The sequence below is a fragment of the Gymnodraco acuticeps genome, unplaced genomic scaffold, assembly GCF_902827175.1.
Source record: "Gymnodraco acuticeps unplaced genomic scaffold, fGymAcu1.1, whole genome shotgun sequence".
Lineage (NCBI taxonomy): Eukaryota > Metazoa > Chordata > Actinopteri > Perciformes > Bathydraconidae > Gymnodraco > Gymnodraco acuticeps.
In genome coordinates this window covers 1-20893 of record NW_022991442.1, presented here as the reverse complement: position 1 = coordinate 20893, position 20893 = coordinate 1, and the positions used below count along the sequence as shown (strand labels likewise).

The 20893-nt window shown below is 40.9% G+C and overlaps 1 protein-coding gene across 2 annotated transcripts in view; it reads left to right on the top strand.

Annotated features, from left to right (window-relative positions):
- The window catches only part of LOC117532798 (myosin light chain kinase, smooth muscle-like), a gene marked incomplete at its 5' end in the record, with an annotated part of 52303 nt that extends 33190 nt beyond the window's left edge, over positions 1 to 19113 (top strand). For both annotated transcript variants that reach the window (XM_034196295.1, XM_034196294.1), the window contains 4 exon segments: positions 8280 to 8691; positions 10138 to 10405; positions 16129 to 16245; positions 18577 to 19113. In XM_034196295.1, coding sequence (XP_034052186.1) covers positions 8280 to 8691; positions 10138 to 10405; positions 16129 to 16245; positions 18577 to 18683 — 904 coding nt within the window.
- Between the last annotated feature and the right edge of the window lie 1780 nt (positions 19114 to 20893).

Sequence of the window (20893 nt, the reverse complement as noted above, 5' to 3'; positions counted from 1 at the left end):
TCATCTATCCCACATGCTCCACTGAGATCCAACATCTAGTTTCAGGTGGCCTGTGGAATTGCCAGTCAGCTGTTCCTAAGGCTGACTTCATCTCTGGCTACGCCTCCCTGCAGTCTCTGGATTTCCTTGCTCTCACTGAGACCTGGATTACTCCATCCAACACATCCACCCCAGCAGCTCTCTCCACTGCATATTCCTTCTCCCATACACCCAGAACAACTGGCAGAGGAGGTGGCACTGGTCTCCTGCTCTCTCCCAAATGGAGCTTTTCCCTCTTCAAGCTACCTAACTTCACTCCTTCCACCTTTGAATTCCATGCCGTCACAGTAACCCATCCTATACAGTTAACCATTGTTGTTCTCTACCGTCCACCAGGCGCCTTGGGGGACTTCTTGGAGGAATGAGATCATCTCCTCTCACACATCCCTGAAACTGGCCCTCCCGCTGTACTTCTCGGAGACTTCAACCTCCAGACAGGGAAGATAGACGAACTAACATCCCTGTTAACCGCCTTTGCTTTCTCACTGTCTCCATCCCCACCGACTCATAAAGCTGGCAATGTCCTTGATCTCATATTCTCAAGGAACTGCGCTACTTCTAACCTCTATGTAAACCCGCTCCACACTTCCGATCACTTCTTCATTTCATTCTCTCTACCCCTTTCCAAACATAACAAACTAATCTCTTCTCATCCTGCACTTGTCCGCCGTAACCTTCGCTCCCTCTCCCCCTCTACCTTTGCCTCATCGGTGCTCTCAGCCCTCCCTTCCTCTGACTCGTTCCAACTCCTGCCTCCAAACTCTGCTGCAGAAACTCTCCTCTCTACTCTCTCATCCTCTCTGGACTCTCTCTGTCCTCTCACATCTCGGCAGGCTCGTCAGTCCCCTCCTGCTCCCTGGCTAAATGATGCACTGCGTGCTAATAGAACCGTCCTTAGGGCAGCAGAGCGGAAACGGTGGAAATCTAAACATCGTGACGACCTCCTAACCTATCAAGCTCTCCTCTCCTCTTTCTCTGCTTCGATCTCTCAGGCAAAAAGCACTTTCTTTCAAGATAAGATCCAATCTTCCTATTCCAATCCTAAAAAACTATTTTCCATCTTCTCCACCCTCTTGGACCCTCCAAAAGCCCCTCCCCCCTCCTCACTTCTGTCAAGTGACTTCGTTACCCACTTTGAAAAAAAGGTTGATGATATTCGCTCTTCTTTTTCTGACTCACCTTTACTCACCGCTGGGTCACCAGACCCTCCTTCCACCAACACACTAACCTCCTTTTCCCCTTTCTCTCCAAGTGAGGTTCTTACCCTCATTACCTCTGCCCGCCCTACCACCTGTCCTCTGGACCCTATCCCTTCAAACCTCCTTCAGACTATCGCTCCTGATATTCTACCGTTTCTCACCCATTTCATCAACACTTCTCTAACTTCTGGTCACTTTCCAAACAGTCTCAAGGAGGCAAGAGTAAACCCTCTCCTAAAGAAACCCACTCTCAACCCGTCTGATGTTATAAACTACAGGCCTGTCTCTCTCCTCCCGTTCCTGTCTAAATCACTTGAACGCGCTGTCTTTAAACAACTCTCCTGTTATCTCAATCAGAACAACCTTCTGGATCGGCACCAGTCTGGTTTCAAGGCAGGTCACTCCACAGAAACTGCTCTCATTGCTGTCACTGAGGAACTGCACACTGCCAAAACTGCATCCCTCTCCTCTGTCATCATCCTGTTGGACCTGTCTGCTGCATTCGACACGGTGAATCATCAGATCCTCCTTCGCACTCTCCAAAAAATTGGAGTTTCAGGCTCTGCACTTTCCCTCCTCACCTCATACCTCAAAGACCGTACCTACAGGGTGACTTGGAGAGGGTCTGAGTCCGACCCTTGTCAATTAACTACAGGGATCCCTCAGGGCTCTGTTCTTGGTCCCCTCCTCTTCTCCCTGTACACAAACTCGCTCGGATCAGTCATTAGCCCGCATGGTTTTTCTCACCACTGCTACGCTGACGACACCCAATTAATTATGTCCTTTCCCCGCTCAGAGACCCAGGTCGTCGCACGCATCTCTGCTTGTCTAGCTGACATCTCTCAGTGGATGTCTGCTCATCACCTCAAGCTCAACCTTGACAAGACTGAGCTGCTCTTCCTTCCGGGAAAAGATTGTCCCACTCTTGACCTAACAATCAACATTGCACCTCAGTTGTTTCCCCGACTCAGACTGCAAGGAATCTGGGTGTGACCCTAGATAACAACCTGTCCTTCACTGCAAACATCGCTGCTACAACCCGTTGCTGCAGATACACGCTTTACAACATCAGGAGGATGCGTCCCCAGCTGACTCAGAAAGCGACTCAGGTTCTGGTCCAGGCTCTCGTCATCTCACGCCTAGACTACTGCAACTCCCTCCTGGCTGGTCTACCTGCATGTGCCATCCGACCTCTGCAGCTCATCCAGAATGCAGCGGCTCGTCTGGTCTTCAACCTTCCTAAATGTTCCCACACCACTCCGCTCCTCCGCTCCCTTCACTGGCTTCCGGTAACTGCTAGAATCCACTTCAAGACACTGGTACTTGCTTATCATGCTGCGAATGGATCTGGCTCTTCGTACATCCAGGACATGGTTAAACCGTACACCCCAGCGCGTGCACTACGCTCTGCATCAGCCAAACGACTCGCTGCACCCTCGCTGCGAGGGGGACCCAAGTTCCCATTGGCGAAAACACGTGGGTTTGCTATCCTGGCTCCAAGATGGTGGAATGAGCTCCCCATTGACATCAGGACAGCAGATAGCTTGCACATCTTCCGGCGCAAACTGAAAACTCATCTCTTTCGACTCCACTTCGAGCGTTAGAACTATTAACGAAGCACTTTTATACTAATAAAGGTTATTATTAATCTAAAGTCGATAGGGACTTGTCTTGGCAACTGGAAGGTCACCAGTTCAAGTCCCGGCAAGACCAAGTGCTACCGAGGTGTCCCTGAGCAAGGCACCGTTCCCTACACTGCTCCCCGGGCGCCGTTCAAAATGGCAGCACACTGCTCCTAACACTAGGATGGGTCAAATGCAGAGAAACAATTTCCCCACGGGGATTAATAAAGTATATCAAAATCAAATCAAATCATATGATATTCTCCCAATCCTCTTCTGGATCATCTAAATTAGGGATGCACGATATTGGTTTTTTGATACCGATACCGATAACTTCCTGCTTCTCAAGACCGATACCGATAACAAAAAACGTTTACGCCACTAATTATTTTAACGCGATTAAGGCGAGACACGGCAGGCAAAAACATCGTTTTTCAAGTACTGGTCAATTTTGAGATTTTGTGCTTTTTTGATTCCATAACATGTTTTCTTTCAGGCTTTTGGAAGGAAAACGTACAAAATACACATTTAAGTGTTTATTTTACTATAGTTTGTCTATTTGCGTCTGTAGATTTCTCCTAAATTCACCAAAAGTTAGCATTCTAACGTAACATAAAGTACCGCGACCGCTGTGTGCACCATGTCAACAGAGGTATCGCTGGAAAGCTCCGTCTCTCCTGCACAATCTCATCGGATCCAAATATGGTCATTTCCTTTGTATCAGCAACCAATCGTGAAAGCACAAAGGGGTCTTAAACCAAGAAACAAAATCTCATTGGCTGGTGTCAATTTCTGACAACGTGATTCGTTCAGATGCGTCACGTGGTGTGCTAAAACACTTCCTGGTTAGCTTTCAGCTAGAAATTGAAATCTCAAAATGCCAAAAGAACGGCGAAAAAAACGTTCACAGAGAAGACGACAACAATTGTCACTTGCACGAAGCAAGGTTATATAAAAAAAAATGACCCTGAACATGAAATACCTTCACGGAGTGCGTCGATGCGCAAGCTGTCATCCAAAGAACAGGAGGGTTTAGCTAGCGCCTCACTGCAATCTTTAAAGGTCGTTTTCTCAAAATGAGTTTTTTCTCCTACTCTGAGTTCGAAATTTCAACTTCAGTAGCACGTAGAGACACCAAACCTTCCAGTTATATTCCTATCAATATTATGAAGGCTTTTACAGAAGGGTTTGTTCATATATAATTCATAGCCTGAATTATACAACATTGTATACCTAAAAACATGGTGAAAATGGATATTTTAGGGCTGTTGACAGTATTTTCTGATTTATGGAATGATAAAAAGAGATATCCAATATCCCTTCTGTAAAAGCCTTAGATACTAATATGACTACAAAATGAAACAAGAATTTTGAATCTGGCTATATCCAAAGTTCAGATTTCGATTCCTGAAATGTGTTAAAATATGTGCATATTTAATGAGATAATGGATAATTTGCATATTTAAACATATTATTTCAGAAAACTTGTAATACAAAAGACAATTGCCTTATTGTAAGTAATTAACTGGAGAAATTTCTAGCTGATACCTTTAAGTTAAAAAAAATTACCCTATTCACCTGGGGTGTCTCGCCTTAACGCATGTGTATTTTTTGTCCTCGGCCGCCCCGTAGTTTCAGAGCGCATCGAGTTTAAAATACCATCTACAAGCTGATGCTGACAGCCCCGCTCCTGTCGCCCGCTTGTGGCAGACCACACTTCCACGCTCACCGGCAGGCACCGACTGGCCATCTGGAGGACCGGGAGGGTGTGTGTATGTGTGGCCCAAGCGAGCGAGAGAGAGACCTTACGTGCATTGTTGTTATTAGCATCTGGTGCTAGCTAGCTGCGCTAACGGATATACGGAGCTGTTTAAATGAAAACAGAGGAGCGACATTTCGCCACAACTGCGCCGAGCACTTGACTTTATGCAGGAAGCCAGACAGTGGGACATTGTACGAAAAGTCAGTACACTCAGCACGGATAGTGCGCAACATGATTGCAGCGTCCAGGCAGCTCCGGTTCGAGCATATGCCTTGAGTTGCACATAGCTCCAACGCCCATACCACCAACGACATGTTTGTTTACTGTCCTGGCTTCACGAGTTAGGGAGCGCTGGATTTGTGAAAAACTCCCCTCTTCCTCAACCACTAATACCACAGTACTGGCAAAACGGGAGGAGCCGAGTGAAAAACAAGCGCCTCTCATCCCAATCCACCCACACCGCAGTATTTTTTCTTTTTTTTTACCAAAAAAATATATTGTATATTATCGGGGCTATTAATACTGGTATCGGGTTTATCGGGATGACGTCATAATTCCTAATATCGGACCGATAATTATCGGGCCGATAATTATCGTGCATCCCTAATCTAAATGCTCTCTAGCAAACTTCAGACGGGACTGGACATGTACTGGCTTAAGCAGGGGGACACGTCTGGCACTGCAGGATTTGAGTCCCTGGCGGCGTAGTGTGTTACTGATGGTAGCCTTTGTTACTTTGGTCCCAGCTCTCTGCAGGCCATTGACTCGGTCCCCCCGTGTGGTTCTGGGATTTTTGCTCACCGTTCTTGTGATCATGTTGACCCCACGGGGTGAGGTCTTGCGTGGAGCCCCAGATCGAGGGAGATTATCAGTGGTCTTGTTTGTCTTCCATTTTCTAATAATTGCTCCCACAGTTGATTTCTTCACACCAAGCTGCTTACCTATTGCAGATTCAGTCTTCCCAGCCTGGTGCAGGTCTACAATTTAGTTTCTGGTGTCCTTTGACAGCTCTTTGGTCTTGGCCATAATGGAGTTTGGAGTGTGACTGTTTGAGGTTGTGGACAGGGTCTGTGAGAGCCAGAAATTGTTTTTGTTTGTAGGTGACCAAATACTTATTTTACCAAGGAATTTACCAATTAATTCATTAAAAATCCTACAATGTGATTTCCTGGATTCTTTCCCCCCATTCTGTCTCTCATAGTTGAAGTGTACCTAGGATTAAAATTACAGGCCTCTCTCATCTTTTTAAGTGGGAGAACTTGCACAATTGGTGGCTGACTAAATACTTTTTTGCCCCACTGTACATCTTATAAGAGTATAATACATATGTAAAAAAAACAGTTAAAATAAGTGCTTAAACATACTGTAGTTAACATTGCAGGAAAGCAGTATATTAGTACTTTGTCAGGCTTAATATGTATACCCCCAAAGCTTTTTTCTTATTCAAAATAAGACCTTAACCTAAAGTATTCTTTAATGTTTAAATAAAGCCTTATTAGTTTGTCTGTCTGTGTCTCCTATTAATATCTAATAATACAAATAATACATTATAACGTGCTTTAACCACCAGGTGTCCCTTTCTATCAGCTGTGCACCGTTATGGTGTAAATATACCAATATACCAATTGGATCAAATATAAAAGTCAGCCGAATTAGTATTGATACTGCAAGGAGACTTATTGTGTGAAGAGAAATTGAAGATTTAGTTTAATTGCTGATATATTTATGATCCACGTCACGTATTCAGTTTCGGCGGCAGTTGTTCCTGTTTGTCTAGAAGTCTTCTCATCAGGGCTCTATAAATAGAGAACTATGGCAGATGTGTAATATTCAATGCAGCCGAACCGTGTATTACAATGCCGTTATGTGATGACCTCCAAAGAGAAAAGCAAGTAAACTCGGAATAAAGTATTATTTCTTTTTTTTAAATGTTTTCGGATTTCACATCAACAGGAAGTCCGGTTAACTAAAATGTCCGTGCGGAACAATACCCCAACCCATAGATCCGTGGGTGAATAATGTCAATCACCACATTACACACATCCCTTCACATTTACATTTGAATTTACATTAAAGTATTTGGTGAGGCCTTCTAAAATGTTTTTAAATATAATTAGGGTTGTAGTTGAAGAGTTTGTAAATTATTGCGTTGCCTGGCAATTGCACAACGGCACGCCCATTAATACAGATACAGATACAGATTTCAGTATTCTGAGCCCCTACTCTCCCCATAACTGACGGCAACAAAAGTCCTACATTATTCAATTAAAATAAAGAAGTAAAAACAATAAGTGTGGCTTGATATTGAGTAAGAAAAAGGTTGATAAACGCTGTGAGAATGGATCTGTGGGTAGCATTCGCTCGCGATCTCAAGTCGTCTACAACATACGTTTAGGGAGCTCTATAGAAGCCGATGGACATCCCGGAAAGTTGAAAATGTACGCTAAGGGCCCCCCCCCCCTTGCATTGGAAAAAGCCGATGAATCCTAACCCTCTAACAATATGTTATAATGCTAACGTTTGTCTGTCTCTGTGTGTCTGTGTGTCTGTCTGTGTGTGTGTGTGTCTGTCTCTCTGTCTGTCTGTCTGTGTGTCTGTCTGTCTGTCTGTCTGTCTCTCTGTCTGTCTGTGTGTCTGTGTGTCTGTGTGTCTGTGTGTCTGTCTGTCTCTCTGTCTGTCTGTGTGTCTATCTGTATGTATGTCTGTCTGTCTGTCTGTCTGTGTGTCTGTCTGTCTCTCTGTCTGTCTGTATGTCTGTCTGTGTGTCTGTCTCTCTGTCTCTCTGTCTGTTCCTATTTCCTCCGATTCTCATAATAAAGCTTCTCTAATCCGTCCATATCATCCAAACCAATCAGAGCCAGCATTTCCTCTCCCTCTGTTTACACTGTGTGTGTGTGTGTGTGTGTGTGTGTGTGTGTGTGTGTGTGTGTGTGTGTGTGTGTGTGTGTGTGTGTGTGTGTGGTGTGTGTGTGTGTGTGTGTGTGTGTGTGTGTGTGTGTGTGTGTGTGTGGTGTGTGTGTGTGTGTGTGTGTGTGTGTGTGTGTGTGGTGTGTGTGTGTGTGTGTGTGTGTGTGTGTGTGTGTGTGCTATATGTGAGTGTGTGAGTGGGTGTGTGTGCTATATGTGAGTGTGTGTGTGTGTGTGTGTGTGCTATATGTGAGTGTGTGTGTGTGCTATATGTGTGTGTGTGTGTGTGTGTGTGTGTGTGTGTGTGTGTGTGTGTGTGTGTGTGTGTGTGTGTGTGTGTGTGTGTGTGTGTGTGTGTGTGTGTGTGTGTGTGTGTGTTGGAAGCAACAAAGAGTATATTATATTTCAACTGCTGTGTAAAAATAAAACCCACAAGAACACGGAGCGTTAAGCAACCGGGACGACTGTGTGTGTGTGTGTGTGTGTGTGTGTGTGTGTGTGTGTGTGTGTGTGTGTGTGTGTGTGTGTGTGTGTGTGTGTGTGTGTGTGTGTGTGTGTGTGTGTGTGTGTGTGTGTGTGTGTGTGTGTGTGTGTTCAGGCCGATCTGGGTGCATGCCCATATAAGGGCAGTCGAGTCACTTGTGATGTAGCGTGGACATTTTGAGTCGAGGTCTCCCCCCCTGCAGGGGATTTAACCCAGCTCTGTTTACTCTCTCTCCCCTCCATCTGTCTCTGTGCTCGTTCGCCCAGTGGACGAAGAGGAGGAGGAAGAGGAGGAGGAACAGTGAGAGGAGGAGAGCAGCAGGGCAGCAGAGTCAATCGGCAGGAGGCCAACGAGCAGCAGAAGAAGAACCTGCAGCAGGAGGAGAAGACGCTCCTGCAGAAGAAGAAGAAGAAGAAGAAGAAAGAGGAGGAGGAGGAGGAGGACCAGAAGCTGCACTTCAGCTCGTTTCTGGGACACGGAGCACTCAAAAACAACCGTGAAGAGGAAGAGGAGGAGGTGAGGGAGGAAGAGCGCAGCCGCCAAAACATCATCATCATGGACTTCAAGGCTAACCTGAAAGGTGTGAAGAAAGCGGAGGATCGGAAAGCCGCGGCGCCGCAGGTCGACTTCAGGGCCGTGCTGGGGAAGAAGAGCGGAGCGAAACCAGCCGAGAAAAACGTGCGGATGTTTATTATTATAAACTTTTATAATGCTAACATTAAGCTACTTTTATAATGCTAACATTAAGCTACTTTTATAATGCTAACATTAGGTTATTTTTATAATGCTAACATTAAGCTACTTTTATAATGCTAACATTAGGTTATTTTTATAATGCTAACATTAAGCTACTTTTATAATGCTAACATTAGGTTATTTTTATAATGCTAAGATTAAGCTACTTTTATAATGCTAAAATTAGGTTATTTTTATAATGCTAACATTAAGTTATTTTTATAATGCTAACATTAAGTTATTTTTATAATGCTAACATTAAGTTATTTTTAGAATGCTAAGATTCAGCTTCTTTTATAATGCTAACATTAAGCTACTTTTATAATGCTAACATTAAGTTATTTTTATAATGCTAACATTAAGTTATTTTTATAATGCTAACATTAAGTTATTTTTATAATGCTAAGATTCAGCTTCTTTTATAATGCTAACATTATGCTACTTTTATAATGCTAACATTAAGTTATTTTTATAATGCTAACATTAAGTTATTTTTATAATGCTAAGATTCAGCTTCTTTTATAATGCTAAGATTCAGCTACTTTTATAATGCTAACATTTAGTTATTTTTTAAATGCTAACATTTAGCTACTTTAATAATGCTAACACTTAGCTCCTTTTATAATGCTAACATTACGCTTCTTTTATAATGCTAACATTAAGCTTCTTTTATCATGCTAACACTTAGCTCCTTTTATAATGCTAACATTTAGCTTCTCTTTATGCTAAACTTCTCGAATGCTAACGTTACTTTATTCATTCTCAGCTGACCTCTGTTAAATGAATGTGTGCTTTATTTATTCCCCTAATAACTTATGCTAATTATGCTAACTCACATTTTGTTAGCATACCTTATTTTATCAACGCTAATGGTACCTCTTTCGTGCTCATCTTAACTCATGTCACATGTTTAGCCTTCACAATTTTAATAACACTAAATTGTAATGTTACCCTTTCTCTCTATCTCTCTCTCTCTCTATCTATCTATCTCTATCTATCTATCCATATATCTCTCTCTCTATCTATCCATCTATCTATATATCCATCTATCCATCTATCTATCTATCTATCTATCTATCCATCTATCTCTCTATCTATCTATCTATCCATCTATCTATCTATCTATCCATCTATCTATCTATCTATCTATCCATCTATCCATCTATCTATCTATCCATCTATCCATCTATCCATCTATCTATCTATCTATCCATCTATCTATCTATCTATCTATCCATCTATCTATCTATCCATCTATCCATCTATCCATCTATCTATCTATCTATCTATCCATCTATCTATCCATCTATCTATCTATCTATCCATCTATCCATCTATCTATCTATCTATTTATATCCATCTATCTATCCATCTATCCATCTCTGAAAGGTGGAAGAAGGCATCAAGAAGACGAGCCCCGAGAAGAACGGGGAGAAGATGGCGGAGAACAACTGTGTGGACGAGGGTCTGAAGGAGAAGAAGGCGGGGGGGAAGATGGCTCCTGAGTTCTTGGAGAAGCTTTGTGACGTGACGGTGATCGACGGACAGATCCTCCGTCTGCAGTGCCGTCTGAACGCCTCGGATCCTCCGTCTGTCACCTGGACGCTGGACGGGAAGACCATCAAACCCTCCAAGTTCATCGTGCTCGCCAACGAAGGTCAGAGGTCACGACCGCACTCAAGCCTACTCCATTTAAAACCTCCAGCTCAAAAAGTCCATTTAACTTTTTTTGGGGGGATATTTGAAGCTTTTAGGATATTTTTGTTGGTAGATTATGAGAATAAAGTTGTGTTATCGGATGCATGTCGGCACTGTTTCCAAAAGCCATTTCTAATTTATGCATTGGACATTTTTGTTGGTAGATTGTGAGACAAGAGTCTCTGCATCGTGCTATAGGTGTCCATCTTTTATATAGAACAAGAGAAATCATAACATCTAAGTAATAATGTAATAGCTGTGTTATCTTCACTTTGCACGACCGCACTGTTTCCAAGAGTCATTCTATTTTATGCATCAAACTCAAAAGGTCAGATGTCACGACCACACTCAAGCCTACTCCGTATAAAAGCATCACCTAAAAAAAAAATTATGGGATATTTGAAGCTTTTGTGGATATTTTTGTTGGTAGTCTCTAATAACCACCAAATTATTTTAAAATGAACGTTTTTTATTACCATTTGTATTCATGCACAACAATAACATAATACATACAATTCAACCTTTATTTTGAAAGTCTTCACAGCTTTTTAGTTTGAATATTTGAAGCTTTTAGGAGATTATTGTCGGTCGAAGTTATAGGTGTTATCTTTGATATGAAACAAGGTATTACATTACAGCATATACATAATAATCTCTGTGTTATCTTCACTTTGCACGAGGAGAAACCCTGCTGAGATTCAGGTGAACGTTTACTCTAACTCCCTCGTTATAAAACCTTTATTTTGAAAGTCTTCACTGCTTTTTAGTCTGAATATTTTAAGCTTTTTGGATATTTTAGTTTGGTAGATTGTGAGAAAGGAGTTATTGTTGTTATCTTTTACAAAGGAGAATACACACGTAATAATTAAATATCTGAGTTTCATCTTCACTTCCCGTGAGGAGCTTATTAAACGTCCTCGGCTGACGTTCCCGTTAAACTTCCATCTGATTCTCCATTTTTATATTTTCCTTCCAAATTGAAAGTGGACGAAGTGTCCGGATGAAGTTGTGTGAGAGAAAAGATGGAGGACTTAGAGCAACTGTTGAATCTATTAATAGAGCTCTGAAACAACAGGATGTGATGCTATTGTTGGGATTCATGTGAACAGATCACTTTACATGGGACACACACACAGGGGTTCGTCTTACTGCCCATGTGAGGACCACGCAGTGTGAGGACCTTGTATTTATTTTTAATTCTCATCCGTTAAAGAGACAGGTGTATTTATAGTAAGCTTCTTTAATTTGATGGTAAACACTGTACTATGGGTTTATTAAAACAAACGAGTGACAACAACGAAATGGTTTGTAACTCAGTCTTAATGTTGTTAGTGTTTATTATTGTACAATATATATAATAACTACATTATTGTGAGTTTTAATATATTCTTAACAGGTTTATAGGATGAAACATGATGAACAGGCTACTGACATTAAACAAACGGATTAACAACAAATATAATTCTTTATTTTGTTTTTCTTTATATATTATTTTACTTTATTAATCCTTCAAGTTATTACGTTTTGCGTCAACAAACAAACTGAATTATTATTGGCTTAAAAATATACCCCTGTGTTAAAGAAGAGGAGATACCCCTGAGTCAACGGAGAGGAGATACCCCTGAGTTAAAGGGCAAGAGGAGATACCCCTGAGTCAACGGAGAGGAGATACCCCTGAGTTAAAGGAGAGGAGATACCCCTGAGTCAACGGAGAGGAGATACCCCTGAGTTAAAGGAGAGGAGATACCCCTGAGTCAACGGAGAGGAGATACCCCTGAGTTAAAGTGCAATAGGAGATACCCCTGAGTTAAAGGGCAAGAGGAGATACCCCTGAGTTAAAGGGCAAGAGGAGATACCCCTGTGTTAAAGAAGAGGAGATACCCCTGTGTTAAAGGAGAGGAGATACCCCTGAGTCAACGGAGAGGAGATACCCCTGTGTTAAAGGGCAAGAGGAGATACCCCTGAGTTAAAGTGCAATAGGAGATACCCCTGAGTTAAAGGGCAAGAGGAGATACCCCTGAGTTAAAGGGCAAGAGGAGATACCCCTGTGTTAAAGAAGAGGAGATACCCCTGAGTTAAAGGGCAAGAGGAGATACCCCTGAGTTAAAGGGCAAGAGGAGATACCCCTGAGTTAAAGAAGAGGAGATACCCCTGTGTTAAAGGAGAGGAGATACCCCTGAGTTAAAGGGCAAGAGGAGATACCCCTGAGTTAAAGGGCAAGAGGAGATACCCCTGTGTTAAAGGGCAAGAGGAGATACCCCTGTGTTAAAGGAGAGGAGATACCCCTGAGTTAAAGGGCAGGAGATACCCCTGAGTTAAAGGAGAGGAGAGACCCCTGTGTTAAAGGGCAAGAGGAGATACCCCTGAGTTAAAGGAGAGGAGATACCCCTGAGTTAAAGGGCAAGAGGAGATACCCCTGTGTCAAAGGAGAGGAGATACCCCTGTGTTAAAGGGCAAGAGGAGATACCCCTGTGTCAAAGGAGAGGAGATACCCCTGAGTTAAAGGAGAGGAGATACCCCTGTGTTAAAGGAGAGGAGATACCCCTGTGTCAAAGGAGAGGAGATACCCCTGAGTTAAAGGAGAGGAGATACCCCTGTGTTAAAGGAGAGGAGATACCCCTGAGTTAAAGGGCAAGAGGAGATACCCCTGAGTTAAAGGAGAGGAGATGCCCCTGAGTTAAAGGGCAAGAAGATATACCCCTGAGTTAAAGGAGAGGAGATGCCCCTGAGTTAAAGGGCAAGAAGATATACCCCTGAGTTAAAGGAGAGGAGATACCCCTGAGTTAAAGGAGAGGAGATACCCCTGAGTTAAAGGGCAAGAGGAGATACCCCTGAGTTAAAGGAGAGGAGATACCCCTGAGTTAAAGGGCAAGAGGAGATACCCCTGAGTTAAAGGAGAGGAGATACCCCTGAGTTAAAGGGCAAGAGGAGATACCCCTGTGTTAAAGGGCAAGAGGAGATACCCCTGTGTTAAAGGGCAAGAGGAGATACCCCTGTGTTAAAGGGCAAGAGGAGATACCCCTCTGTTAAAGGGCAAGAGGAGATAGCTATTGAAAGTGGGACAATCCCGTAACTCAGTCGGGAGGCTGTTCCAGAAAGAGCTGTCTTTAACGGAGAGGACATTTTGTCCAAAAGTGGTCCGTCTGCGGTGGACCTCAGTCTCCTCTGGTTTCTGACCTAGTGCAGCGTCCAGTGTGTTTTATGTGGATGAATTCCCCTAAGGGGGGGGGGGGGGGCAGTCCATGTAAACATTTATAAATAAAGCTCATACTTTTAAAAGACTTAAAATGGTCAAAACTCAAGAAATGGTGTTCATCAAGGATGGTACAGTGGTGGTGTGAATGTGGCTTTCTGTCAAACACCTTGGTAGCTCTCTTGAACAGCTGTTCTCTGGGTTTCAGGTTTGTGGCTCAAGCAAACGACCAGTTTGTCAAACAGTATTCAATGTGGGATAGGATCATACAGTATGAGGTATGACTTTGCAGGATTGACAGTTAAGAAAGGTTTCATTTGTTTAAAATGTTGCAAGTTGAATTTAACGGTATTGGATACTTTCTTAATATGTTTCTTAAAAGTCAAGTTTGAGTCCAGAATGACTCCAAGATACTTGAAGTGGGGGACTAGTTCTATTTCTGCTCCGTTTAAAAACACATTGGATCCTTCGATTTTGACTGGTCGTTTACTGAACATCATGCATACTGTTTTTTTTTGCATTTAACTGTAAGCAAATGTTGTTCAGCCAGTGTTGAACCTTGTGCAAAGCATTTGAGAGACAGGATGAGATAATGTCAGTGTTTTTCCCGTGTACAAAGATGAACGCATCATCGGTATACATTTGCACTTAACCTGTTAAGCCCCCCCCGAGCCTGTTTTCCAGGTCTCAGGCTCGAAAATGACATTCCCAGAACAAATGACCATATCTTCCCTTCTAAAAGGGTTAAATGAATCATCTTTTTTCTCAAAGTAATGATAAACCTGTGAGTTGGATGTAGAAGAGTCAGAATCAATATAGATGTTTTTTATTTTAAAGTAAATTCAGATTGAACATGGTAAAAAATTGCAAATTATAGTGTCCGTCCAAAATATATTTTGTACTTATAGTGAAAACTACCCTTGGATGATGGTAAGATAGACTAAAAGCTTTAGGTATCCAAAGTACAACATATAATAAGTACCCTGTATCAAGGTTGGTGCAAAACAAGTGATATTTGACCTTTTTAGAGAGGCTTAGCAAAGAAAACTCCCCCTCTGAGGTGATTTGGGTGGAAATGGGGGTTTTACCGTTTCTCTGGAACCCATTGGTCGATTTTAGTGATTGACATCTCTGTTTGACCGTTAGAGCCAATAGAGTCAAAGGTGAATTTCCCCACACACACACACACATGATAAAAAAAAAAGGTGGGGGCTTTGCGCGTGCAGGTTTGCATCAGAGTGAACCTATCTCTCGCTCTGACATCTGGAAACGGAAAAGCAGGTTTATTGCTCATGGATTATCAGAAATCATTCAAAGTGACACAGACACATTGGATTAACCTATGGATTAACTTCAGCAGCGTTTTTATCGTTTTAATGCCATTGAATACCACTTTTGACCAGACTACCACACAGGTGAGCCATGTTAGCGTTTTTAGCTACCTAGCACCACATGTTTTGATGTCTGTTTTTGTTTATAATGTCGCAAGTTCTTATCATATAGTGATAATGTATTTTATTTTTGTATTGTATGATTATGTGTCATCTCACGATCAGATCGATGGGTTGGATGTGCAGAAAGAATACATAATAAGGTTTTATGAGTGAGTTTCGGTGCAGTAATCTGTTAGCATTTTTCGCTCGTTGCTAATTCAAATGAAAAAAAAAGATCAGTTTGATGAGTTTCTTCCCGTTACATATAAAGCATTCATAGTTTATTAAATGTTAGGATGCCCTCAGACACTGTTTCCTGCAAGATGTTGTGGGAGGGCCCCGGTACCGGGGTCTCTCGGGCTTAACAGGTTAAAGACTTCCTGCAGTGACTCTAACCTTGTTATTAACCAGGACCCCTGAAGGCAGAATCTAAATTATTCTGTACCTAATTTAATAATCAATATTTCAAAAATAAAACAGCCTCGATTTCCCTGTTTCATCAATAAGCTGAATATCTTTTACAATATAATGAATCACAATTTAATTAACAAATCAATTAATAAAATAATGGATGATATAATGAAAAGGATCATGGGAAATGCAGGAATAAGAAAGGGTAAACATCTTCAAGGTCGCGTACTGCATGATCAATCACAGGTCCCCACAACACCCCTAAACAAACACACACACACATAATATATTTTCAGTTTGTTATTTTTTGTTAATATTATTAAAGAAAAGTTGTGGAAAACTAAAGTGAAATAAATAAATTGCTGTAAGAATTTTTACTGATTTTATTTTTAAATAAACGTATTTTTTTAAATGTTCGCACATTTTAATAAAATACATATATTTTTTAATTGTATATTTTTAACAACATTTTTTGGCGTAACATCATAAGATGTATAAATAATTAAAACAATAATAATAATTGTAATTTAAAAAAACAAGATATAATACATCATAATAATATCTAAATAAAACAAACAAAAAATACTAATAACAATGTTAATATACATTTTTAATAATAGTGTTGTTGTTGTTGTTGTTGTGCAGGCGGCCTGTGCTCCCTGACTATAGGGAAAGCTCTTCCTGAGGATGAAGGAGAATATAAATGCAGAGCGGAGAACTCAGCGGGGAAATCTGAGAGCTGCTGCATGGTGCTGGTGGACGGTAAGACCTATCATTATATATTATATATTATTTAATAACTGCTCCATTCAGCTGATCAGAAAGACATCACACATTTCAAACTTCACATGTGGCCCTAATACTTCTCTGTATCGGTCAGTTTGGATATTATTAATTAAATATGAATTTCCATTTTAGATTATTCTTCACTGTCATCATTCGGTGCTTTCACACCAGAGTACTTTTCCCAGTATAGTTCCGATATAGTTCAGAAAAAAAAGTTTAAAAAGCTAAAAAATTCGGAACTAGAACTTAGTTCATGAGAACCTTCCCACTTCCTTTCAGTCCCTGCTAGAGAGCAGGTACTTTCGTGGGAGAAAAAGGTTCCCATTCCTATTGGCTGGGCGGATTGCAAACCACGCCCGTAAAACTCAGAAAAGTTTTGTGAAGCCGCCATTTTATTTGCTGGCATTAGCATTATTAGCATTAGCATTAGCCCAGCGCACCAGCGCAGAGAGACTAACTTATGGCAACACAAAAGAAAACATTGGAGCGGTGGAGATGAGGAGGTGTCGGCGTTCTGGAGATTTACTCGGAAGGCTTCAGTAGAAGCTGCTGGGACATCTGCATCTTTAGAGAGGAGTCTTTGTCACGATGGCAGAAACGTACAAAAATAAATGTTGAATCAAACTCCATCTAAACTTCATCATCACCGTTAAACTTTCACCGTCAATCTAAACATGTTAGCCTTTTAATAACTGAGAAATAACTCCTCAGATTTCCAGTAAACGAGAAAAAGCTCGCCCCGGTTTCTGCGTCTGTTTCCTGTAATTCAATTAAATCAGACTGTGAATCAAAGAGTCTGAGAGGAGCTTTCTGGAGACGTTTCATATCTGTTAAGGAGACAAACGGTCTGAAGACAAACGCATGGATTCTTTGTATTGATTCGTGGTGTTTTTAGATCTGTTTTTTTGGCAGTTTTCGATCTTATTTAAATGCATTTTTTATTGTAATGCAACTTTTTGTGGCTGATTTGCATGTTTTGTACGTTTGTCTGTCTTTTAGATGTTTTGTGTTTTTGCATTTATTTTATGCCATTTTGCAGATTTTGGTGGCAGTTTTGCGAATGTTTTGTGGTTTTATACATCTATATATATCTATATATATCTATATACATCTATATACATCTATATATATCTATATATATCTATATATATCTATATACATCTATATACATCTATATATATCTATATATATCTATCTATATCTATATATATCTATATATATCTATATCTATATATATCTATATACATCTATATATATCTATATATATCTATATACATCTATATACATCTATATATATCTATATATATCTATATATATCTATATCTATATATATCTATATCTATATATATCTATATACATCTATATATATCTATATATATCTATATCTATATATATCTATATACATCTATATATATCTATATACATCTATATATATCTATATACATCTATATATATCTATATATATCTATATACATCTATATATATCTATATATATCTATATATATCTATATACATCTATATACATCTATATATATCTATATCTATATATATCTATATATATCTATATACATCTATATATCTATATATATATATATCTATTACAGTTCTGAGAATTGGTTCAAGATGTACTTTGCCTCTGTTGTGGAACTATTGGTGGTTTTTAATTTGTCGATCCGGCATCTCTTTTAGTTTGCATCTTTTCTGGAGCGTCTGACGTCTTTTTGCACATTTTGTTATTTATACATTTATGAAACTATTTTTCATATTTTAGTGTTGGTTTTGCAAAATGTTGATGCTTTAAGATCTATTTTGCTACTTTTATATATATTATATATTTATTTAATATTTTATATAGTTTTATATATTTGTTAACATTCATTTTTTAATTGTATGAAACCTTTTGCAGTAGTTTTGTATTTGTTATGATTTATATATATCTATATTTTATATTTTGCTTATTTTAGTGTTGCTTTGGATCTATGTTGCTGCTTGGTTTGACCTTTTGCGACTCTGAGGTCTTATTAAATGTCTGTTGTTGTTGATATCTATGTTTTATATTTGTGTGATATTTGGATCTATTTCTATGGTAGTTTCTCTCCCTCTCTTTGCAGTGTTTTGTACCAGTTGTGTATCCATGAGTTGGTTTACCGCTGCCTTATGGATCTAATCAGTAATCTTCCAACTCTTTTTCAGACATGAGATTATAGTTTCATGTGTTTAATGAATCATACTTTGGTTATTGTAGTTCTGATCTTCTGAAACAAGAGTGTTCTCTGATCATCAAACTCTCTCTCTGTCCTCCTGCAGATCCGACAGAAAACTCCATCTCCGATAAAAAGAAGACGAAGGCTCCGACCTCCGAGAGTGAGTTTCCAAAATATGCAGCTGCAGCTTCTTTCCTTTTGTCCCAATAAGGAGCTGCAGATCACTGGTTCCCACACACACACACAGACACACAGACACACACACACACACACACACACATTTCTATTTTAAAGCGTCTGTTTGTATCACTGGAACCATCACTGTCAGATTATTACTCAGCACTCTTTACATTTCCCATCAGCCTTGATGCTTCCTGAATGTTTTTGAATTCTTCAGGAGAGTTAATGTTAGCAGCTAGCAGCTAGCAGTTAGCAGTTAGCAGTTAGCAGCCAGGTTCCTGTGGTGTTTCTGTGTTGGTCCCTGAAGGCATCATCTCTCTGATCCAATGGGATTCCTCTGTGTGATTTTGGATATGTCAGAAAATAATCTCTGTGTCAAACAAACATTTATAATCTCCACATATTAACACCACTTTATGATTTCTGAAATAAAAAGCTAATGTTGGGCTTTAAAGGAACTACAGCACGGTCACATGACTTCACGTCACCACCGCTAAGCTAAAGGTGGCTAATGTTGGGCTATAAAGGAACTACAGCACGGTCACATGACTTCACGTCACCACCGCTAAGCTAAAGGTGGCTAATGTTGGGCTATAAAGGAACTACAGCACGGTCACATGACTTCACGTCACCACCGCTAAGCTAAAGGTGGCTAATGTTGGGCTATAAAGGAACTACAGCACGGTCACATGACTTCATGTCACCACCGCTAAGCTAAAGGCGGCTAATGTTGGGCTATAAAGGAACTACAGCACGGTCACATGACTTCACGTCACCACCACTAAGCTAAAGGAGGCTAATGTTGGGCTATAAAGGAACTACAGCACAGTCACATAACTTCATGTCACCACCGCTAAGCTAAAGGCGGCTAATGTTGGGCTATAAAGGAACTACAGCACGGTCACATGACTTCACGTCACCACCGCTAAGCTAAAGGAGGCTAATGCTGGGCTATAGAGGAACTACAGCACGGTCACATGACTTCACGTCACCACCGCTAAGCTAAAAGAGGCTAATGTTGGGCTATAAAGGAACTACAGCACGGTCACATGACTTCACGTCACCACCGCTAAGCTAAAGGAGGCTAATGTTGGGCTATAAAGGAACTACAGCACGGTCACATGACTTCACGTCACCACCGCTAAGCTAAAGGAGGCTAATGTTGGGCTATAAAGGAACTACAGCACGGTCACATGACTTCACGTCACCACCGCTAAGCTAAAGGAGGCTAATGCTGAGCTATAGAGGAACTACAGCACGGTCACATGACTTCACGTCACCACCGCTAAGCTAAAGGAGGCTAATGTTGGGCTATAAAGGAACTACAGCACGGTCACATGACTTCACGTCACCACTGCTAAGCTAAAGGTGGCTAATGTTGGGCTATAAAGGAACTACAGCCCGGTCACATGACTTCACGTCACCACCGCTAAGCTAAAGGTGGCTAATATTGGGCTATAAAGGAACTACAGCACGGTCACATGACTTCACGTCACCACCGCTAAACTAAAGGCGGCTAATGTTGGGCGTGATGACGTCTGTTTTTAAATCCACGAGTGGGGTATGTACTGAGGTATTTTATGTTAGAACAAAACCTGTGTAGCTTCCTGACAGCAGCAGCATGCTCAGAGTTATAAAGGAGAGCATGAGATGTATTGGTTTGTTTTTCACCGTGTGTGAATGGTGGAATTTCACTGGGATAAATGGAGCTTATGTGCCTTTCTGCTCGCAGTGGAAAATCTGCTCTTATCTTTATTATCCAACTCTTAATCCTTCGTGTGTGTGTGTGTGTGTGTGTGTGTGTGTGTGTGTGTGTGTGTGTGTGTGTGTGTGTGTGTGTGTGTGTGTGTGTGTGTGTGTGTGTGTGTGTGTGTGTGTGTGTGTGTGTGTGTGTGTGTGTGTGTGTTGTGTGTGTGTGTGTGTGTGGTGTGTGTGTGTGTGTGTGTGTGTGTGTGTGTGTGTGTGTGTGTGTGTGGTGTGTGTGTGTGTGTGTGTGTGTGTGTGTGTGTTACCTCGTACCGTTCAGTTTGTGGAGCATGAAACGTAATGACTAATGAAAAGGCGCTCTATTTGTTTTGGAAATGTGGATGCTAGTTGGCTAAGTGCAGTGAGCAGGGGATTCTGGGACATTTGGCACAGCATGCTAATGTTTGGGCTTATTAAACAATATGTGTAATGTGTATTTGTAAAGCGCTTTGAGCATCTGGAAAAGCGCTATAATAAATGTAAGGAATTATTAT